Source organism: Lates calcarifer, linkage group LG24 (genome assembly GCF_001640805.2).
Source record: "Lates calcarifer isolate ASB-BC8 linkage group LG24, TLL_Latcal_v3, whole genome shotgun sequence".
NCBI lineage: Eukaryota > Metazoa > Chordata > Actinopteri > Centropomidae > Lates > Lates calcarifer.
The window spans coordinates 9320523-9339750 of record NC_066856.1 but is presented as its reverse complement, the minus strand read 5'-3'; the positions used below and the strand labels follow the sequence as shown (position 1 = coordinate 9339750).

Below are 19228 nucleotides of genomic sequence, written 5' to 3'. Positions count from 1 at the left end.
GAGAGGCACAGCTGTGGGATTGTGTCCAGGCCTGCAGGGAGGCATCAGGACAACACTAACACACACCGTTTTACTACTTTCTCTTTTATTTTACCCTTCCCATGACCCCTCTCTCCCTCTCTCTCTCCTCTCTTTTTCCTCCCTCTCCATCTCTTTCCCCTACCGTCCATTTCTCTGCTCTTGTCAGTTCCTCTCCACTTGTTGATCTGTGTGCTAGTTGCTGTTATTTCAGGTGGGAGAGTGAGAAAGCAGAGCAAAGGAATTAGTCGGAGATGGGTATATGATCCAGTATCTTAACATGTAGCAGGCAGAGAAGAAAGGAAAGAGAAAGGATTTAAGTTTACAGCTGCTTGTCCTGGCCCAGTATGAAAATTGGATACTGTCCCTCTCAAGCAGTTACTTGATCATACTGACGCAGTTTCACTGTACATGTGGTACATTATGTGCTACAGTAAAGACCACATGAACATAACTTAGTCTTGTTTTTTCCTCTGGTGTTGGTGTCATGGTTTCAACATGGTTTACCATAGAAGCTCATAAAGCCATTATCAAGAACTGACAGCTCTTTGCCTCTTTTTCAGCTTGTATGAAAACATAACACGCTTCAAATGAGTTATCAGCCAAGTTAAAACTCTACGTCCCAACACTTTGGACTCTGATAAGGAAGGGATGTTCATAAAGGGATGGTGTGTTGGGTTTTTGGGGGGTAAAAGTGTGAATGCTTACTTTGAGGAGGAAGGCTGTGCCACTTTTATAGTCCTGTTTTATAGGCCTCTTCCAGATTCTTGGAGGGACTTCAAAACAACAACATACCCCCATTTCACACCCGTTCCCTCCCTTCCGTCCCGCCCTCTGCCCTCCTCCCCCCTGTCCCGCTCACCAGGTCAAAGGCAGGTCAGGGGTTCAACTGTAAGTTTAAGCCTGTTTTTGTTTCTGGTATGGGGGAAAAACAGACACCTCCAGCATGGCAGGAGACTCCCACCTCCATTTGACCTCCCGTTCACCTCCTCCAGCTCCTCCTCGGCTCGTCGTCAATTCTGCTGCCACTCTACCATGCTCTGCTGTCATTCTACCGCCCCCAGTTTGTCTTTGCTGACAGGCAGCTGTGTGTGTGTCAGGGCTCAATAAATGGCTACTTAGATAGATTAACTAGCAATTTATAAATTAAAGCATTTGAGATTCAAAGTTGAATTCAGTATTTTCTATTTGACATGTGAATGTAAAACCTGACGACGGTCCAGCTGGGACTGAATCATTGTCTGCTTAAATATTTAATTCTGTGGTTTAGAGTCAGTGTGCACTGCAGTTTGGTATGTTAATGGACCAAAGAGAAATGATCCATTATCTCCTTTTAGTCTAGTCCATTTTAGCTGCACACACAGCAACTTTTGGGTTGTTGATTACAAGTCAAAATCTCAGGGACTGAGAAGTTCAATGGATAGTTCTCAAGTCGTTCTGTGTTTCACTACGCTTGAAGACTTCATTTTATCTTTTCTAGCAGTCACAAGGGGCTTATGAAGCTCCCTAGGAAATACCTGGATGAGCATTTCTCAAAACTGCACCAGACTTGATCTTTCATGAATAACAACATGCAGTTAGAGTCAGAGGAGATGATGTATCATGTAGCACAACAAGATGGATGAGAAGTGGTGTCATGATCAGCTGTGCCTTGGTTTGGTTGTTTGATCCATACCAGAGTTCACATTTTTTAGAGTCTGTGTTATGAGTTACAGCGCTTAAGAGAGTGCAGAAAAATGCAGCTGATAAAATCCTGTAAGTGATATATGGTGCAGTAATGTATTGTTCAGGTTATGTCCCTCATATTTCCATCACAGTTTCACTGTAGGTAGCTAGTAAAACTTGCAGCAAATCAAATGTGGATAATAAACCTCAGCTTAAGATCTATTCAAGACATTAGCAAATGCTATATAATTCTTTATGTAAACTATGAAGTGTCTCCACAAACTTGTGTTTGCTGTCATATTGTATATGTGGGTTATGATCTGTTTTGTGTGTATGCAGAGGCTGATGGTTCTTTTGTGTCTTTGCAGGCTGGGCCCATGTGGTTTGTGCCCTTTACATACCTGAGGTGGAGTTTGCTAATGTCTCTACTATGGAGCCCATAGTACTCCAGTCTGTGCCACATGAGCGCTACAACAAGGTAACAAAAATTATCTATGCATTTTGACATGTCATGAAAACACATGTAAAATGTAATTGCAAGGAAATGAGTCTGTCTTTGAATTAAAAAGGGGTTCTCTTAACTGTGTGTGTTTGTTTGCATGTGTGTCTGTAGACATGTTACATCTGTGAGGACCAGGGCAGAGAGAGTAAAGCAGCCACTGGAGCCTGTATGACCTGCAACAAACATGGCTGCAGGCAGGCCTTCCATGTCACATGGTGAGACCCATTCACATCACATTAACCTCAGCAGACAAAGAAGGAGATTGTTTCTTCAGTTCTTCTCCAGACTTGAAGATTTTATATGCTGTCAAGTAACACTAACCATTGCGATACAGTGCATACTAGAATTCTTATGTATTCCTGGGGTTTAACCACTGAAAGCTACCTCAGCACTTGTTGGTATTACGATGCTGATTGTTCTATAATGAAAAGTTCTCTCTTTTCTATCTTTCACATCTCTTTCATTTCCTTTGCATTACTCTGCCACAGTGCCCAGTTTGCAGGATTGTTATGTGAGGAACAAGGATCGGATGCAGACAACGTCAAGTACTGTGGATATTGCAAATACCACCACAGCAAATTGGTAAGTGTCCTCAAATTCTATTGACTGTCTAAACCACAACTTCACACATCATTCTTCTCAAATGAAAAATGTATTTGTTGACTTATCCTGTTTGTCCATGTGAGGACAAAGTTTTGACTTATGAAACCACTCACGCTGCTGCAGGCCCTTAGTACACACACACACCAGTCAGTGTTTGCTCGACATATATATGTATATGTATATGCTCGAAAAGTGTGAAGGTTGCATGTCTATTAACAATTTGAATGAAGATTCATATGTTTTTGTTTCACTAACCAGAAGCAGGGATGACTATGTAGACATAACGCACACAGTTACCTAAACACAGAAACGTTTCATCTTGTGAACGACTTGGCACTTCTCTGCTGCCACTGAGAGATGCCCCACCATTACTACCTCTCTCATCTCTTTCCTATGTCTTTATCTCCCTTAGCCGCTCTCATTTCTGTCCCTCCCCTCAGCACTACTCTCTTCTTTCCTCACCCTGTCCATCTTACTCAGTTTTTCCCCCCTTGTCAGTTTCTCCTTCCTGCTCGGTCGCCCCTCTCCTTCAGTCAGCTTCCTGTCTCTCCTCGGCCCTTGTGCTCTCTTCTCCTCTCTATCTTTCTCCCCCATCTGCTTCCTCTCTCACTGGACCAATCCATCTATCCCCCCTGCTGCTTTCCTCTCTTCCACCTGTCCTTTACCCTCCACATATTCCTTTCCATCAACCCTATCCCCCCCGATCCCCCTAATCTCTCTCGACAGTGGCCCATCATACCCTCCTCTCCCATGTGTGTTGGTCCTAAGCCCAGACTGAGCACAGGCAGTTGGGATTGCAGGTGCTGGATGGGGTCTTTTGAATCTCTTTTTTACTGCAGGGTCAACCAGGGCTAATCAGGGCTTAATAGTTTTTTATGTATCTCAAATGTTTTGAGAATTTGTATTTCAGTGAATTAGTTCTTTGTTTTCCAGCTGACTAGTCCTTTATTATGTGGTGAACAGGTGTAGAGCCAGTTGCAGTGACAGTTTAGTGCTGTTAAAGAAGCTTTTTCTACTCTTTTTCTAGACCGCTTAGAAATACAAAGTAGAGTGATGACTATGACTTAAATGAACATGTAGGTCTAGACAGAAACAGTCTTTTGGTTTTTTGTGAATATTTTTATTTTGACTTACAGTTGTCATTCACTCCTAAATGATAGATTACTAGTTACTAGTTTCTAGTCCATGATCACAGTCCTGCCACTTTTGAAGTTTCTTTGCGTTCTCAGATGTATTTTGTCTATGTAAACGCCATAAGTATACCTAAAAGGTGGATCGCCAGGTCAAGCAGAATTCACTTAGTTGAGATAGGAATGAAAAAACATACAGTAACACAAATGCTGGATACAGATGAGGTGTATTCTCAGCATACACATTAGAGATTGTCTGTTGTGTTATCACCCTCTCACAACCTGTGTATGTACATTGTGCATCAGCTGGGTGGGGGTGGGGCTTGACTATTAACTTAACTGTTTTGATTTCTGGATCAGTGGTAGGATTTAGAAACAGGACAAGCTTTACAGTATCAGCTCACACACACATACATACTCAGATGACATTTTGCTATGTTAACAAACGCTGATGGAAAGACTCATGCTGTTATATTGATCGTGTATGAATGGCTTTGGATGCTGGGGCATAATGTCATTAAGCTGGGATTGTATGGATGACAGGAATGTATGAGAGGGAATCAATGATGAAGAATGCAATGTTGTTAGCAGAGTGGGTTTCATAAAATACCACTTGATGGATGTTTACGCTGTGTTAGCAACATATGGTATTTGACTGGACTCAGTCAGTTTCTAAATGTAATTTCAAACTGAGATTATCCTTGTTTAGTCTGGACTACAGTGAAATTTCCATTTAGTTGGCAGAGTCCTCAGGACAATGTAAGAGTAATTTTCCCCCTATCATCTGGACTGGGTGCTTATAGCACACAGCTACACCTTCTGTAATAGTGATTGTTAAATCTTGCTGCATAACTTTCTACCACTAGCTGTTCTAGTGGAGGAACATATACATTTTTTTAATTTTTTTTAGGCTTGTTCTGTAAGGTTTAATGATATTCTGTTGTCAAAGAAGAGGTTTTCAGTGTTACTAAGTAGGAGCTGTAAATCACGAGCATGTTATTGTGTGTTAAGGCACAGCATGTTGGCATGAAAACTCAGATTTAGACTTGAAAAGGTAAGAGATTACCATGTGATTCAGACAGTGGACTGAACGGGATTTATCCCATGGTGCACCAGGTTGGCTTTACATGAGATGCCAAAAGATGTCATAGATCTGTATTTCTGAATTTTTGAATATGGACTGGATAAACACAAGCCTTGACCTATACCATGAGGTAATATGGCAATTTGAGGATATAGTTTTCTATCACCATGGCAACACTCAGTATAAGTGAACAAGCTGGCTTGTGACAAGATCAATAGCCAAGGCCCTCACAAGTGTCCAACAATGCCCCTGTGTGTGTTTTTACTATTTCCCTCTATTCTGATTATTTATTTCTAAAGTGTAGTGTTGATGGTTATTCTACACTTGAATGACACACAGTCACTGATGGTTAAAAAAGGAATCGCCATTTTTACAGTGGAGGTATAATGCATTTTTTATTAGAATACCTACTGCTACCATGCATTTTTTACTCTGTAGTGACCAATAAGCTTATTCATATAACCACCACTTTTGTAACCAATGCTCATGACAATGTTTTTAACTGTTTTTGAATTTTGAGTTATCCTTAAGTTCAGTCAGCTTTTTTTTTAGTTCAAGTTTTGTTAATTTTTTATATATCTTTTTTGGTCTAATTTTAGCCTCTTTTCTATGGACTTCATCCAGTAACTTGGAGTTCCTCTTTACCTTTTAGCGAAGGAGCAGGGGCCGTGGTAGTAGGTCTCAAAGCTTAAGTGACTCTTCCTCTCAGTGTATGGATAGACCCCCAGACACGGACAAGAAGGTAAGACAGCCCTCAGATCTTACCCTCTCTATGCCTGCCACCCACGAATTTGACTCCACCAGAAACAAACGTCCTCACTGTTACATGCTCACACTGTGGAGGGACAGGCAAATACGCTGTAAAACCATTGATCAATAATCATTTTCAGTGGCTCTTATAATGGCTGCACAATTAGCATTTAGCAACAGTCTATTGACAGAACATTATTTATGATATTTATGTCTCATATGACATATTTCTTTTTAAATGAACAAAGCAAATGGAGAATGAGGTGTGTAATTTTGATTAACTATTATGTTCCCAACAATATAGCCTAGTGTTTTTTAGGGTTGTCTATGCTGTGCTATCTTAAGAAAATACATGCTGACCGTTAAACAAATGGACTTTGAACATCACTCAAGTCAGCTGATTTCAGAATAATAAGGTTGACATGGATGGATGGATTGCACTGAAAGGAATACATTTGGTATCTTAATTTAATTTTCAATTAGTGATCTCCTGAGGAAACACCTGTTCTATAGTTGCTCTTGATTGGAATGTACTGTCTTGACAGTTTAGAGTATAAAATGTTTTCCTATCTCAGAGCACATCAGTGTGCTATTCAGTTACACCAAATATGGCCTCTAAAATCACAGAAGTCTTTAAGATGCTTGTATGACTGCAGCCCACCTTCACCCACCAGTGATTGCAGCCTCTAATGAACGCTACATTAGTGTGACTTAATCAGTCACGCGTGTTAGTAGAACATGTATTCACAGGCTGCGTAAAATCAGAATTTACAGGAAGGTGTCAAGAAATGTGTTTCACTTCTTGTTTTCACCCGCAGTTGAATAAAACTGAACTGATATGAAAAAAAGATACCATGCAGCATTATATCACACTGAAATTAGTCTTATATCATGCATTAAGTGTACTAAATCAAACACAGGACTGTTTCTTTACAGTTGAGCTGTTCTAGGGAGTTTCATTGATTCTCTCTACCACGTTTTGTGCATCCATGCATCCATCATCTCTCCCTTATTGGTTAGTGATCCCTGGGAAGAGTTTATAGGATGGAAATATTGAAGTTGGTGCTGGTGTGAGCTTTATCAGGCACTTACAGCAAACAGGATTGTCGCAAAGGGCATCACAGCAAACAAAGAACGTTCATTAGATAAAACAAGCACGAACAAGTGCTTAAAAGAGCGTGTGTGTGTGTGTGTGTGTGTGTGTGTGTGTGTGTGTGTGTGTGTGTGTGTGTGTGTGCGCGCGGTGTGTGTGTGCGCGCGTGCGCGTGTGTGCACCCATGCAACCATCTCCAAAGCAAGAAACTGTTGCTGTTTCACAAATGTGACTAATAACATAAACTTTATAATTACACAATAATAATTTATTGTATTTGGTGACATCTCAATTATGTTGGCACACAATTATGATCAGTCATCTAAGATGCTTTCCATCTGTTCCTGATATGTATGATGTTCTACATAATGCAGCTGCACAGTGCACACAGACTGCATTGGAAAAATCAGTTAATGAAGGGAAGCTTTAAATATGAATTGGGAACAAATCGCCTGTATCAACAAAATGAACTGTAAAAATGTTACAAATAATTCTTACAAATATAAAGACACAGAGCAAATTAAATTATTACAAGAGGCTGCTGTAACTTAGCCAATTCTACACAGCAAGCATATTGGCTGCCTGTTGTATGCAGATTCATTGAATTCGTAAGTTTTAGACATTTGACAGGGCTGCTCATACAGATCTGTCAGCTCAGCTCAATTGCAATGATTTTTATTGTAATAGTATAGAGTATAGAAACACCACAGTTACTATAAAACAACAAAATATGTACACTTTTTTTCAGATTTTTACTGAAACATGGAATCTTTGTGATGTATTTTAAAATTGAAGAAGGGAGAATAAATGGATGCATTTTGAAAGTGTCTTTTGGCCCTGCAGACAACCTCACCATTCTGAAATCAGAGGAAGTCAGCCTCTCCGCTGGCGTAACAACTAATTGCTCCACTTACACTGAAAGAAATGCTCATGTTCTGATGAGATGTTGCATTTATTTTTAAACCTCTGTTTATGCAGACAGCTCAGTAGAGACGTTGTTAATGATGTTGTGCCAAAAAGCGTTTGATGCTTCCCTTTTCTCTCTGTTTTTTTAAGTTGTAGTATTGGTTTTTCATAGAAAATTATGAAAGAAGACAATATATTTTCTGAAATTAATTAGTAGAAGCCAAATTGAGCATTTAGCATCTTGCATGACATTTTATCCGCCTACATGATCTTTATGTCTGACAATGCCAACTTCAGGATAATGGTGTGTGTGTGTGTGTGTGTGTGTGTGTGTGTGTGGTGTGTGTGTGTGTGTGTGTGTGTGTGTGTGTGTGTGTGAGAGAGAGAGAGAGTGTGGTGCCTATGTCCATATACTGTTCAGTCCCACTGCCCTGGCTTTTGTTAGTACTGCCTGCCTCTCTCACTTACAGACACACTCTCTCTCCATCCACATTGCAGGGCCAGAGATCAGTAAGCTCAGATGTGTGTGTGTGTCTGCACATGCATTTGTTTTGTGGTTTGGAGGCTCAGATGTATACCCAACTCACGTTAGACCCTGCAGTCAAACTACAACAGGGGCTAAAAGATCCCCCACACTGGCCGCTTAGGAAAGGCCCTCAGGAAATACACACACACACCAATTACATACATACACACACACAATGGCTGGTCAGAAATCCTGCAGGAAACTGCATAGGGGAATTCCTGCCAGGTCAGGGCGGATTATTTTCCCCCTTACTTCCTGTTGCTCAGTTTCTCCCCGTCTTCCCTCGCCTCTCCCCTCCCGTCTGTGTCTGCACCCTCTTGTCCTCCTCCTGAGGCCTTTGTGTTGAATTGTGAAGCATTTAGAATACACGTTATATCAAATTAATAGACAACTACTCTGTCTTTGCAACATGCAGTTTGTTATAAAGCATACATTTTTAATGTCACATCAAGCTTATATATTGTACATCATGCAATTCAAAAGGCAGTTTGTTTTCTTGATGATTAAATATAGTGATGAAACAATTAAAGGAGTAGTCACTCCACAAAAAATGTATTCTGCTACAGTTTAGATAATCATTACATTGTTTGTCATGGAAAAATGCTGAAAGGTTTTTTTGGTTTTCTAGCTTCTCAAATCTGTGAATTTGCTGTTTTTCTCTGTTTTATTTAATCATCAGTTGAATATTTTGGGATTTTGGACTGGTGGTTTGACAAACCAGGCAATTTGAAGACATTACCTTGAAGTCTTGGTGTTATTTATGGACATTTTCAACCATGTCCTGTTGTGTTATAAGTACAATGATCAATCTATAGATTTAAAAAAAAGTGGTAGATAAAGAAAACAATAGCCTCAGCCATGATTTAGTATATTTAGATGTGGTGGCCAAATGCAAAAATCACTATGCCTATTCTTAGCAGCAGAGTAAAAAATCTCCAGGCCCATATTCTGAGAGCTGTGGAAAGGCTTTTTCAAGGATTATCGTTTCTCTTCTGATGAGTGAGTTTCCCCGTACAGGCCCCCATGATCAGTGTTCGACATAGACAGAGAGGATTTCAGCCCACATTGTTAGGGAATTTGTTGATAAATAGACGCAGCCCCTCATCCTCTGCTACCACTCATATTTACCCCACACAGTCTCAAAGACCACTCAAGACATGTCAAATGATCAGGCCGCTAATGGTCAGTGACGGAGAAAGAGGGGAGAGGACACGCTGAAAGGCTTTGTCTCTGCTTGTATAATCAATTGACCTGATTGATAAGAGTGTGTCAGGGTTACATTGTGTGTGTGTTATGTTTCCCACGCCCAGTGCTGTGGGTCCTTCTCTGTGGGTCCCTCTGTGTGTGTGTGTGTGTGTGCGCGTTATTCGACCCTCTCAGCTCAGCCTCTGTCCATCAACACCTACCTCTGGAATGTTAATGAAAAACAACAAGGGAATCCCAAAGAATTTACCTCTCGGTCTGTCTCTCTCACTCTCCCGCTCTCTGGTATCACTTTTTTTTTTTTTTGGTCGATGCTGTTACGTTCATTTTCTCTCTTTGTAAAATCACACTCTCTTCCATGTGTTTCTCTGCTTTCTGTAGCCAGCTTGCATGGTAACAACTTTTGTTTTATTTAGTTCTAACCAGAACCAACAGAAAATCAACCCACAATAATTTTGATAATCATTTGAATAATTTAACCAAAACAAAGGAAAACATTTGCTGTTGTCAGCCTCTTTAATGTAACTGATTTTTATCTGTTTATATCATATCAATTGGTTATCTTTTGGTTGTTAACAAAACAAGTGAAGTGGCTTTTCAAGAAAATTGTGGAGCATTTTCTGCTGTTCCCTGACAGTTTGTAGACTAAACTGTCACTTGATTAATTGAAAGAAGAAGTGCTGGGGTTAAAATCCCTCAATAAATATAGTTTAAACTCACAGAACTTTTAAATTTATGTAGAGATTACAATGTTTTCAGAAATATGAAGTATTTGGGAGGGGATGTGTGATGCAATAAAATGATGCACAAAACACCCAGAATATTTCAGCTTGTTTGAGTGAGTCCAGAGTTTGAATATTTCAAACATCATTTACTGTAGTTTCAGTGGTAGAATTAGATTATTTTAATTGATTGATTTTAATTTTAAACCACCTGAAGGCAAAATAAAAGAGGAAAACTGTATTTTAAGAAGTTAATGGTGAATGAAAATAATGACTACTTGCAGCCTATTTGAAAGTTTACAACACAGACCCACAAATGCACATGTGAACCACACTCTGCCGCACTTTTTCTCCTAACCCCGAGATCGTTGGCGTAAGCGGAAACCGGCAGGCAGGGAGGTTACAGTGAAGCTGCTATCTCCTGATTTGGCTGGTGATGACTGTTAACTGCCACTCATAGAGGAAGTCTGGCTAAACTGTCACCAGCCTCCATGCAGTCGCTCTTCAACTAGACCCTGAGGGGAGAGGACGGGGTGGGGGGTGGGCAGTTTCTGGTGTTTCAGAGTTGTCATGACACTGAGCATCACAAGCATGTTGAGTCCCATGTCGTCTCCCAGGATCACTGCATATTTTCACCGCCTATCTCACAGAGTGTGCCTGTCATTGCGGATGTGTGCTGGCGCGCATGCGGGTGTCCATGTAAAAGCGTGTGTGAGCAAACGTGCACCTGTCTGCTTGTACGCACGTGCGGAGAGGTGTCAGGGTGCAGTGCGTGCATGTGAGGTGTAAATGCGCTGGCACCCAGTCGCCACCTCAGGGGTGCGAGAGGAGGGTGGCGGCGCGTGTGTGTTAGCGAGGGTGTAAATTGAGCTGTGATGGTCCAAGGAGGAGGATATGATTGGATGAAACAATGAGACCTTGTGCGCTTCGGCACGAGGCACTTAGACACACACTGCTCTAAACTGCAGCTGAATTCCTGTTGCCTCCTGCCCCTTTTTTATCTCTCCTCCATCACTCTCTTTGTGTTAGTGGATCTCCAAGCTTTCATCTCGGACTGAGCCTTTGAAATGCAATGCTCCCTCTTTCTCTCTTTGTTTCTTTCAACCACACACACACACACACACACACACCCTCTTCAGTTCTTATATTCTAATAACTCGTATGTTAGTTCCTTTTATTTTTTTGCCATCTCTTTGGCTGTAATCTTCCACAGAGCACTGGCATATATAGTCCAGCGTGTCGCCATATTCAGTATTTTTTTCCCAGTATGCAAATGGATATAAGTCAATATTTTTTCTCTCTCTGTCAGTCTTTATTTCTCTCCTCCCTGCATCATGTATTAAGCAAATTCACCCATCTGTTTCTCCTTTTTTTCCCCATTCTCGGTGTGCAGAAACACAAGGAGCGAGACAGGCACAAACCAAAACACAAGAAGACCTCCATGGACATGTCTCCCTCCCTTGTCCTTCCAAACATCATGGTCCCGGACAAGGTGAGGGCATTCCTCCACTCCTCACTCCTTTGTTTTGCTGAATTGGGACCGAGCTAGTTAAATATTACAGCAGGAGTGGCTGACTGGCTGACCTTTTTCCTCTACCTTGATTCTTCTTTTTCTGTGTCCCTCACACATCCTGTCCTCCTGCTGACCTTTCTTATGTTTGGTCCTCCCTTTCTCGACCGGCTTTTTTTTTTTGTTGATAATTTTCATTCCATGTTCCGGTCCTTCTTGTGTCCTCCCTTTCCTCTCAACCGTTCCCTCCCTTCTCACCTTCCTCCTCCAGACCTACAACAGCAGCAGCTCGGGGGGAGGCGTCACCTCTCTGCCTGCATCCTCGCAGAAGCGGCTGGACGACGGCACCGCCCGTTTCACCAATGCCAACTTTCAGGAAGTGTCTTCTGCTCACTCCGGTGGCGGTTCCAAAGACAGCCTGGCTGCGGAGACTGGGAAAGTGACGTCTGAGGTGAAGAATAAGAAGAACAGCGGCGGAAGTCATGCGGTGGGACAGAGGGGCGGCCGCAAGTCTCTCACCTCCTCAGGGAAACCCCTCCCCTCCGCCGTGGTTACCATGGCAACCTCCTCCACATCTGCCTCTGCTTCCACTGGGCCATTCCACCAAGGTGAATTGATGGCTGCAAATGGTCTTGTATGTTAATTTCCTTGCTACTGGGAATTAACCCTGCAGTTAAAAGAATGGAAACACAATGACAAATCATCTAGCGTTACTGCTCTGCCCACCCACTAAAACCTGCAGCTGCAGCACAATTCAAATTACCACAATGTTATTAAAACCCAAATAAGAGTGTGATCCATGTGTTAGTCTGTGTGTGTGTGTGTGTGTGCGTGTGCTGCGTGTGCTATCACTGGATGCATTTTGGCCAGACAACAGAATTTAGTGTGTGGCCGTGATAACAGTGTTTCGTCTCGACTGGCCTCTGGCTCCTGTAATCTGGGGCCCTGTCTGGGAAAAGAGACTGGGCCCCAGCTTCACAGACACACACACACACACTCACAGGAAAAAAGAACATGTGTGGAGGTCAGGACCAGAAAGGAGTATGTGCTCACACTGAGCTCCTGTGTTTTGTACTATCAGAACCTTCAAGCCCTTGTCAGGTGTGTGTTTGCTTGCGTGAGTCTAGCAGAGAAATGGCGTGCGTGTATCCATATGTGTGCTTTCAAGGCAGTTCCTCTGATACATGGGAGGACTACATGATGAGGGAAGGCTGACTGTAGAGCAGATAGGGGGCAGAGAGCAGATAAAATGCTTATTTTGGTTATCTTCTTTCTGCTGCTCCCATGATGATGGAAAGGAGAGTAGTATGGAAACATTTCACAGCTGTAATGTCTGTTTCCTCTGTGTTGTTTCTCCCCTCCTCTCACTTTTGGTCTCTTGTTTCGCTTCTTCACCTCATTCATTCCTTTCCATCTTCACCTCTGTCTTTCTCCCCTTTTCTGTGTCTGTCATTGTCTCTATTTTCCATCCGTCTTTCTCCCAGGCCTGCTGTTGACCAGTGCCAGCAAGACACCTTCTGCTCCTTCCTCCTCAGATTTTTGAGTTTCTCTGATTCATCGTTGCGTCCCGGGGGTGGAACTACCTTCTCCTCCCCGCCGTCTTTCAGCAGCTGCCTTGTAAAGCCGAGCTCGGAGGGTGGAGCTTCAGAGGGGACTACTACACTCTTTGGTTCTCTTATGTCTGCTACTACAGCTTCTGCAGGTGACAGACGTATATTATTTACAAAAATGTATTTAATTATATTTTTAGTATGAAAGCAGTAGTAAGAACAAGTTCAGATGTTAAAGGTGAAGTCCACTGATTCCACGTCAAAGTTGACTTACTACAGGAAACACTACTAAAATGTCTTCTGTGCCTCTAAGAAATTATTTAAGTGACATCACTATTGTTGTTTGGCTCCAAGACTTCATATTTCTAACAGAAAACGTCCATTATGGGTGTGAAGTTTGAAAGATATAGGTGGTCAATAGCTACTGAGGGTCTACGAAAGACTGTCACTTTGCATTATGGAGAATGAAGGATCCAAGTGTCCCAGCTTTATGGAAGCTGGGACACTTGAACAACCAAATGGCTGGAGTATACTTTTAATTTCTCCTTAATGATTGGTAGGAAAAACATAAGCAAGCCAGCAGTTGTCTGTTTTTCTTTCTTTGATTTAATACAGAGAAAAATGCTCCAGACTCTCTCTGGTTCTGGTTCCAGCTTCTGTTTTGACTATTAATGAATTAATGAAAATAATTGGCAATTTACAAGAGAACTAATATGATGCAGGGTGTGCGTCTCTGCTTCAGTTGGCTCTCAGGCCATTAAACCACAGCGAAACACCAAGAGACTGCAGACTTTATATTTAAATATTCAGTTCTGCTTTCTTATCATTGCAGTGGGCGGAAAGCTGTATGAGAATTCCCACAGTCACACAGCTAGCGAGACGACAAGCCTCGGTGGGTCGGCTGGATACAAACGACCCCAGCCTGCCAGCTCAGGACCAGGCATTGGCGGAGCGGTGGCAGGAGGAGGGGACGATGGGGTGAAGAAGAAAAAGAAGGGCAACTGGCGAAACAGATTTGGACCTTGCTTCACCACGGATGTGAAGCCCGCGGAGCCAGCTCCATCCCTGACTCTCCCTACCTCCTCCACAGCCAACACCTCCTCCTCCACCGCCTCCCCCTCCTCCTCCTCTTCATCCTCGACGCTCTCGGGCCGGCCGGGCTTAGTCTCCAGCAGTGGATTAGGAGCGGGAGTCGGAGCAGGAGGAGAGAGGGGGCTGGGGGTCATGGGTGTCAGTGGTGGGATTCAGAAGTCCCCGTCACTCCTCAGGAATGGGAGTCTGCAAAGCAACAGCGGCTCCACAACCACTGGGCCAGGTGAGGAAGACACAGAAACGTATTACACACAAAACACAACAGTGCTTCACAAAATTTATAAAAGTTTTTGAGAGTTCAAGTCTCAAGATGAAAAAGTCAGGATTTATGACCTGACATGATAAAGAGGTAGTGTCCCATTGTGCTCACCACAGTCAAGTCAGTTTTATTTATATAGTACCAGATCACAACAGAAGTAATCTCAGGACACTTTTCATATAGAGCAGGTTTACACTGTATTCTTTACAGTGTTATTTACAGAAACCCAACATTCCCCCATGAGCAAGTACTTGGCGACAGTGGCAGGGAAAAACTGCCTTTTAATGGGAAGAGAGCTCGACCAGGACCCGGCTCTGGGTGGGCAGCCATCTGCCTTGGCAGGTAGAGTAGAGAGAGGGAGAGAGGGAGAGGGAGAGGATGGGAACATGGCACAGTGCAAGTCCCAGATAGGCATGCACAATTATAATGATAATAATAATAATAATAATCATAGTAATACTAGGAGAGAGAAGATGAGAAGTTAGTAATATGCATTATGGAATAAGAATGCTACAGATGGAGAGGAGAGGAGAGCTCAGTGCGCTATGGAAAGAGAAATGGCAACATGAGATTGAGCAAAAGGGAAATGGCTCATGGGTGGCATTGTTGTGGCACTTTCTGTTTTTCATGTTCAGCTCCTGACTTGTGGATGTTTTTCCACCATTCACCACCAAATGATGAATGCTGATGAATTAAACAAAAATGTCTGTGGGTTGCGTATAGCAGAGTGTTAGCATTACCAATCACAAATGGCAAAGATTTGACACACCTTTGTAATTGGCTCTTTGTGTGCATGTGTGTGTATGTCAGAGTGCAGATCTGTGTGTTATTTTCTCACACACGTGTAAGTGGTCTGTATGTGTTTTTTTTTTTTTTTGTTTTTTGTTTTTTTTCATCGTGTTCAGTTGCTTGGCAACTGTCTTTATGCTTTGGAGTTTCCCTCTGCTGATGGAAATGGCTCAGCACAGCCCTCACATCCCACATCTCCCCTTTTCTTCCAGAATTACCACCCTTTTGTTTCTCTCTCCTGCCTCTAGGCTGGTCTCTCTTACCTGCATTCTGCTCATTCCTCAAATTCACACCTCACCTGTTGATGCTTTATGCAGCTGATGGTGTGTGTGTGTGTGTGATTAGTGACAAGTGCACACACACACACACACACACACACACATGGATGTGAACAGGCATAATGTGTGACGCTCTAATCAGACCAATATCCATCACTGGTCAGTAAATTCAGAGATCAGATAATGATCATCAATTTGTTCCTGTCTTTTTAATATTTTAAAATCACATTCTTGCATAAAAGACCTTTGTGTGTCTTTGTCTTTGTCTGTTACTCTGGAATTTTTGATTTTGGATGACTCCAAATTCTGAAATGTTGATGTTTTTTTCAATAGTGCTATTCATTTAAAATGATTCATTATATCTTATTATAGTATGTTTGTCCTTCAAAATCTGTTATAAATATTGGACAATACTACTCAGTGCCAGATTGATTGGATTGGGGGATTCACATAGTACAGTGAATTTGTAGTTATTGTGTTGGTTTTACTTAGGCAGAATAAAAAATCTTTAACTTAGGCACAGACATTATTTTATCAGGACATTATAGCTTTTTATCAGTGAGCTTCTAAATTCATTATTACCCCAGTTTTATGGAGTTAATAATGCATCAACAGGAATTTTGTTTTACAGATATAGTGCTTTTATCATACCATATTTACATATGACATGAAATACAGTAATGAGACATCTGTCTATCTTGTGAATTAAAATGTATGCATCATTGCAAACCCTCAAAATTTATAGTTAAGTTTTGCTCATAGTATAAGTATAATCCATAAATGTTGATATTCAGTCAAAGGTGTGTTTTAGTGGATATTTTATGTTTAAGTAGCTTTAAGTAGGAGTTAGTGAGTCAGACCTGAGGACTGGTGCTGTTTGCTCTCTGAATATAATTTTTTACAGCAGTGGTTGTAGAGGATAATTTTGTTAGTAATTCCACAACTGTTTGAGTTTTTGGTCCATGTGCTTTTCCCTGCAGCAGTGGCGGGATTCCTAGCCACAGCTTGTGAGAGAAGATAGGGAAAACGAGTGAGTGTGTGAGTGAGAGAGAGAATCATGTGTTCTTCTTCCTACTGTAAATATTTAGCTGAGGGTTAATGCAGGGCAGTAATGGGGAGGATCTTGGCATTCACCCCCCCACCCCCCACCCACCCCCAATCCTGTCTGCTGACTCCATCGTGTTGATGGATAGATAGTTAGCCTGATAAATATGTGTTGGGTGGGTGGGGAGGCAGGGGGTTAGATTTTGGCTAGGTTAATGTTTGACTGCATGGGGGTCACTGATGGGACGGACAAGCTGCCAGAGCACCAGTGGGTTTGGTGTGTGGGGGAGGAAAGATGTTAGGTGGACATGAATTTATTCAGGCCAGTGGGAGTGTGTGTATATGTTTAAAAGAATGACAAAAAAGGGGGAGGAGAGAAATAAGACTTTTATTTTTTATTTTTTTGGCTTTACTTACTGTCCTAGTGAAATCATAATTATCAGCAGCTGGGTCTCACTACTGCAAAACACATTAGCAAAACTTTAAAAAACCAGTAAAATATTTAGCAGAATGAGAAATGATGTGGCGATTCATTAATATAAATATTTTAGGGCACTGTAAAATTTTACTCTAAAATTTAGTGACATATTTTTTTATTAAATGTTTTTCCTCTAAGCAACTGCAATTCAGTTGTAGTGTATATGTTTAAGTAGGGTGAGCACTCTGGCTGAGAGTGCTTAAAAATATTTTTGATGAATTTAAATAAGAAAGAAAAACAATTCATGCAATACAAAGGTTATTAAGAGGTTGAAAAAAAAACAACACACACACTCACACACACACACTTGCATATTATGCAGAAATTCTGCAACAAGCAACAAACAATTTTAAAGTGACAGCTCTTTCATGTACATTACAGAACATTCATGTGGTAAACAAGAATATTTTCAGTTTTATTTACAGTAGTTGAGTCGCCCCTCAATCTGAAACCTGAATGTTCTGTTTCAGTTCTGCCTCCTCATAGTAGCTGAGACTATTGAATTTGGTCAAACTGTCGTTGACTCTGTGACTGACACAGCTTTATCTGTCTATTGCGAACGCATGTATGTCTTGTGATATGCACATACAGACAAGTACACACACCCACACATATGGACAAGCACACACACACACACACACACACACACACACACACACTTAAATTTACTGCCCTCAATATAGCTCTGCTCCTTCTACACACTGCTGTGATGTTTAAATACATTTCTGTTTATCTTTGGTGGTGGAAAATTCTCAGACTAACGAATGTCTTTCTGGTGTATCCACACTAATACACATTTTGTCTGCAGTATTTTTCAGCATTGTCTTGCTACCTAAATGGACATTTCTTTCTAAAACACAATGGACTGAGTTGTGAGTCAAAACACTGATTCAACTGTTCAATAACAGAGTATGATGCCATCCACTTGGTTTTTAGATTGGACTTAACCCTCTCTAAATAGACAGCATAGATTTCCCATTGAGATAATACCAGCTTGAACTAATCAAGGTGGATATTTTTGAAGCTTACACACGCACTGAGCAGGAAGGGAAAAGGAACAGGAAGGCTGGGCGATGGAGGCAGTTGTGCTTCAGGGGCTTAACATTATTGATCACACAGATAGGTTATAGGTTTTACAAGCTCAGGCTTGTGTGTGTGTGGAGAAATGTTTGTTGTTCTTTGTCTTTTCTGATCCTAGAGGAAGTTTTTAATACCCATCAGAAGTGGTAATTAAATAATGATCAGTTTGTTTGAATCACAATCTTTGTAATATTTGAAAATGTTCTCACCAGAGTTGGCAGCAATTAATAAGAAAATACATATTGATAGTTGCACTTCCTCCGCAGCTATAAAAGATAGCCTTGTTATTTACATGATGAACATTTTTCAGTTTATTTAATTTCCTTTTAAAAAGTTTTATTAATACCATGGTATTAATACAAGTGCAATGAATAAACATTTTTTCACCTGTGCTGGAGCATCTCATCCTGCTTTTCAGTCAAAATGTAAGAATCACCACATGTAGAGCTAGAAGACTTCCAGTCTAAAGTGTTTTTTTTTAAAGTGAGAGTGAGAGTATAATACATTTAAACTTAAAATTTAAGAAGTGTAAGAAATTCACACATTGGTTTATAAATAGCATTAACATTTTGACTTCCACTTTCATTCCCTGTGTACATAAAAAATGCAACATTTGCTTTGGTTGTTCAGGAATATGAGATTAAATTCTTAAAATTCAAACACTCATTGTGGAGCATTAAAATACTCCATACATAGACTGAGTCATTAGTAGCATTCCATTTTGGGATATTGTAATTAACCTCTATATTGTTGTATTATAACATCAATATAACATCTTTTTCTCCTGTTTTTGTCACCATCCCTTTGTGTTCTACCCATTTCATCAGTGGCATGAGTTGATAAACTGTTGGTTTGGCCTCTAATCCAGCTGCTAAAAATCTTGGAGGAGCACATGCCCTCTGAGCCTCAGCAGCCCTGCTTTGGGTATCAATTTTTCTGGTACATA

The 19228-nt window shown here is 41.2% G+C and overlaps 1 protein-coding gene across 1 annotated transcript in view; it reads left to right on the top strand.

Annotated features, from left to right (window-relative positions):
• Window positions 1-19228, top strand: part of mllt10 (MLLT10 histone lysine methyltransferase DOT1L cofactor) — a 41820-nt gene that overhangs the window by 6978 nt on the left and 15614 nt on the right. Inside the window, 9 exon segments of the mRNA XM_018702008.2 lie at window positions 2052-2161; window positions 2297-2400; window positions 2674-2767; window positions 5655-5744; window positions 11596-11694; window positions 11984-12320; window positions 13197-13250; window positions 13253-13414; window positions 14095-14577. Coding sequence (XP_018557524.1) covers window positions 2052-2161; window positions 2297-2400; window positions 2674-2767; window positions 5655-5744; window positions 11596-11694; window positions 11984-12320; window positions 13197-13250; window positions 13253-13414; window positions 14095-14577 — 1533 coding nt within the window.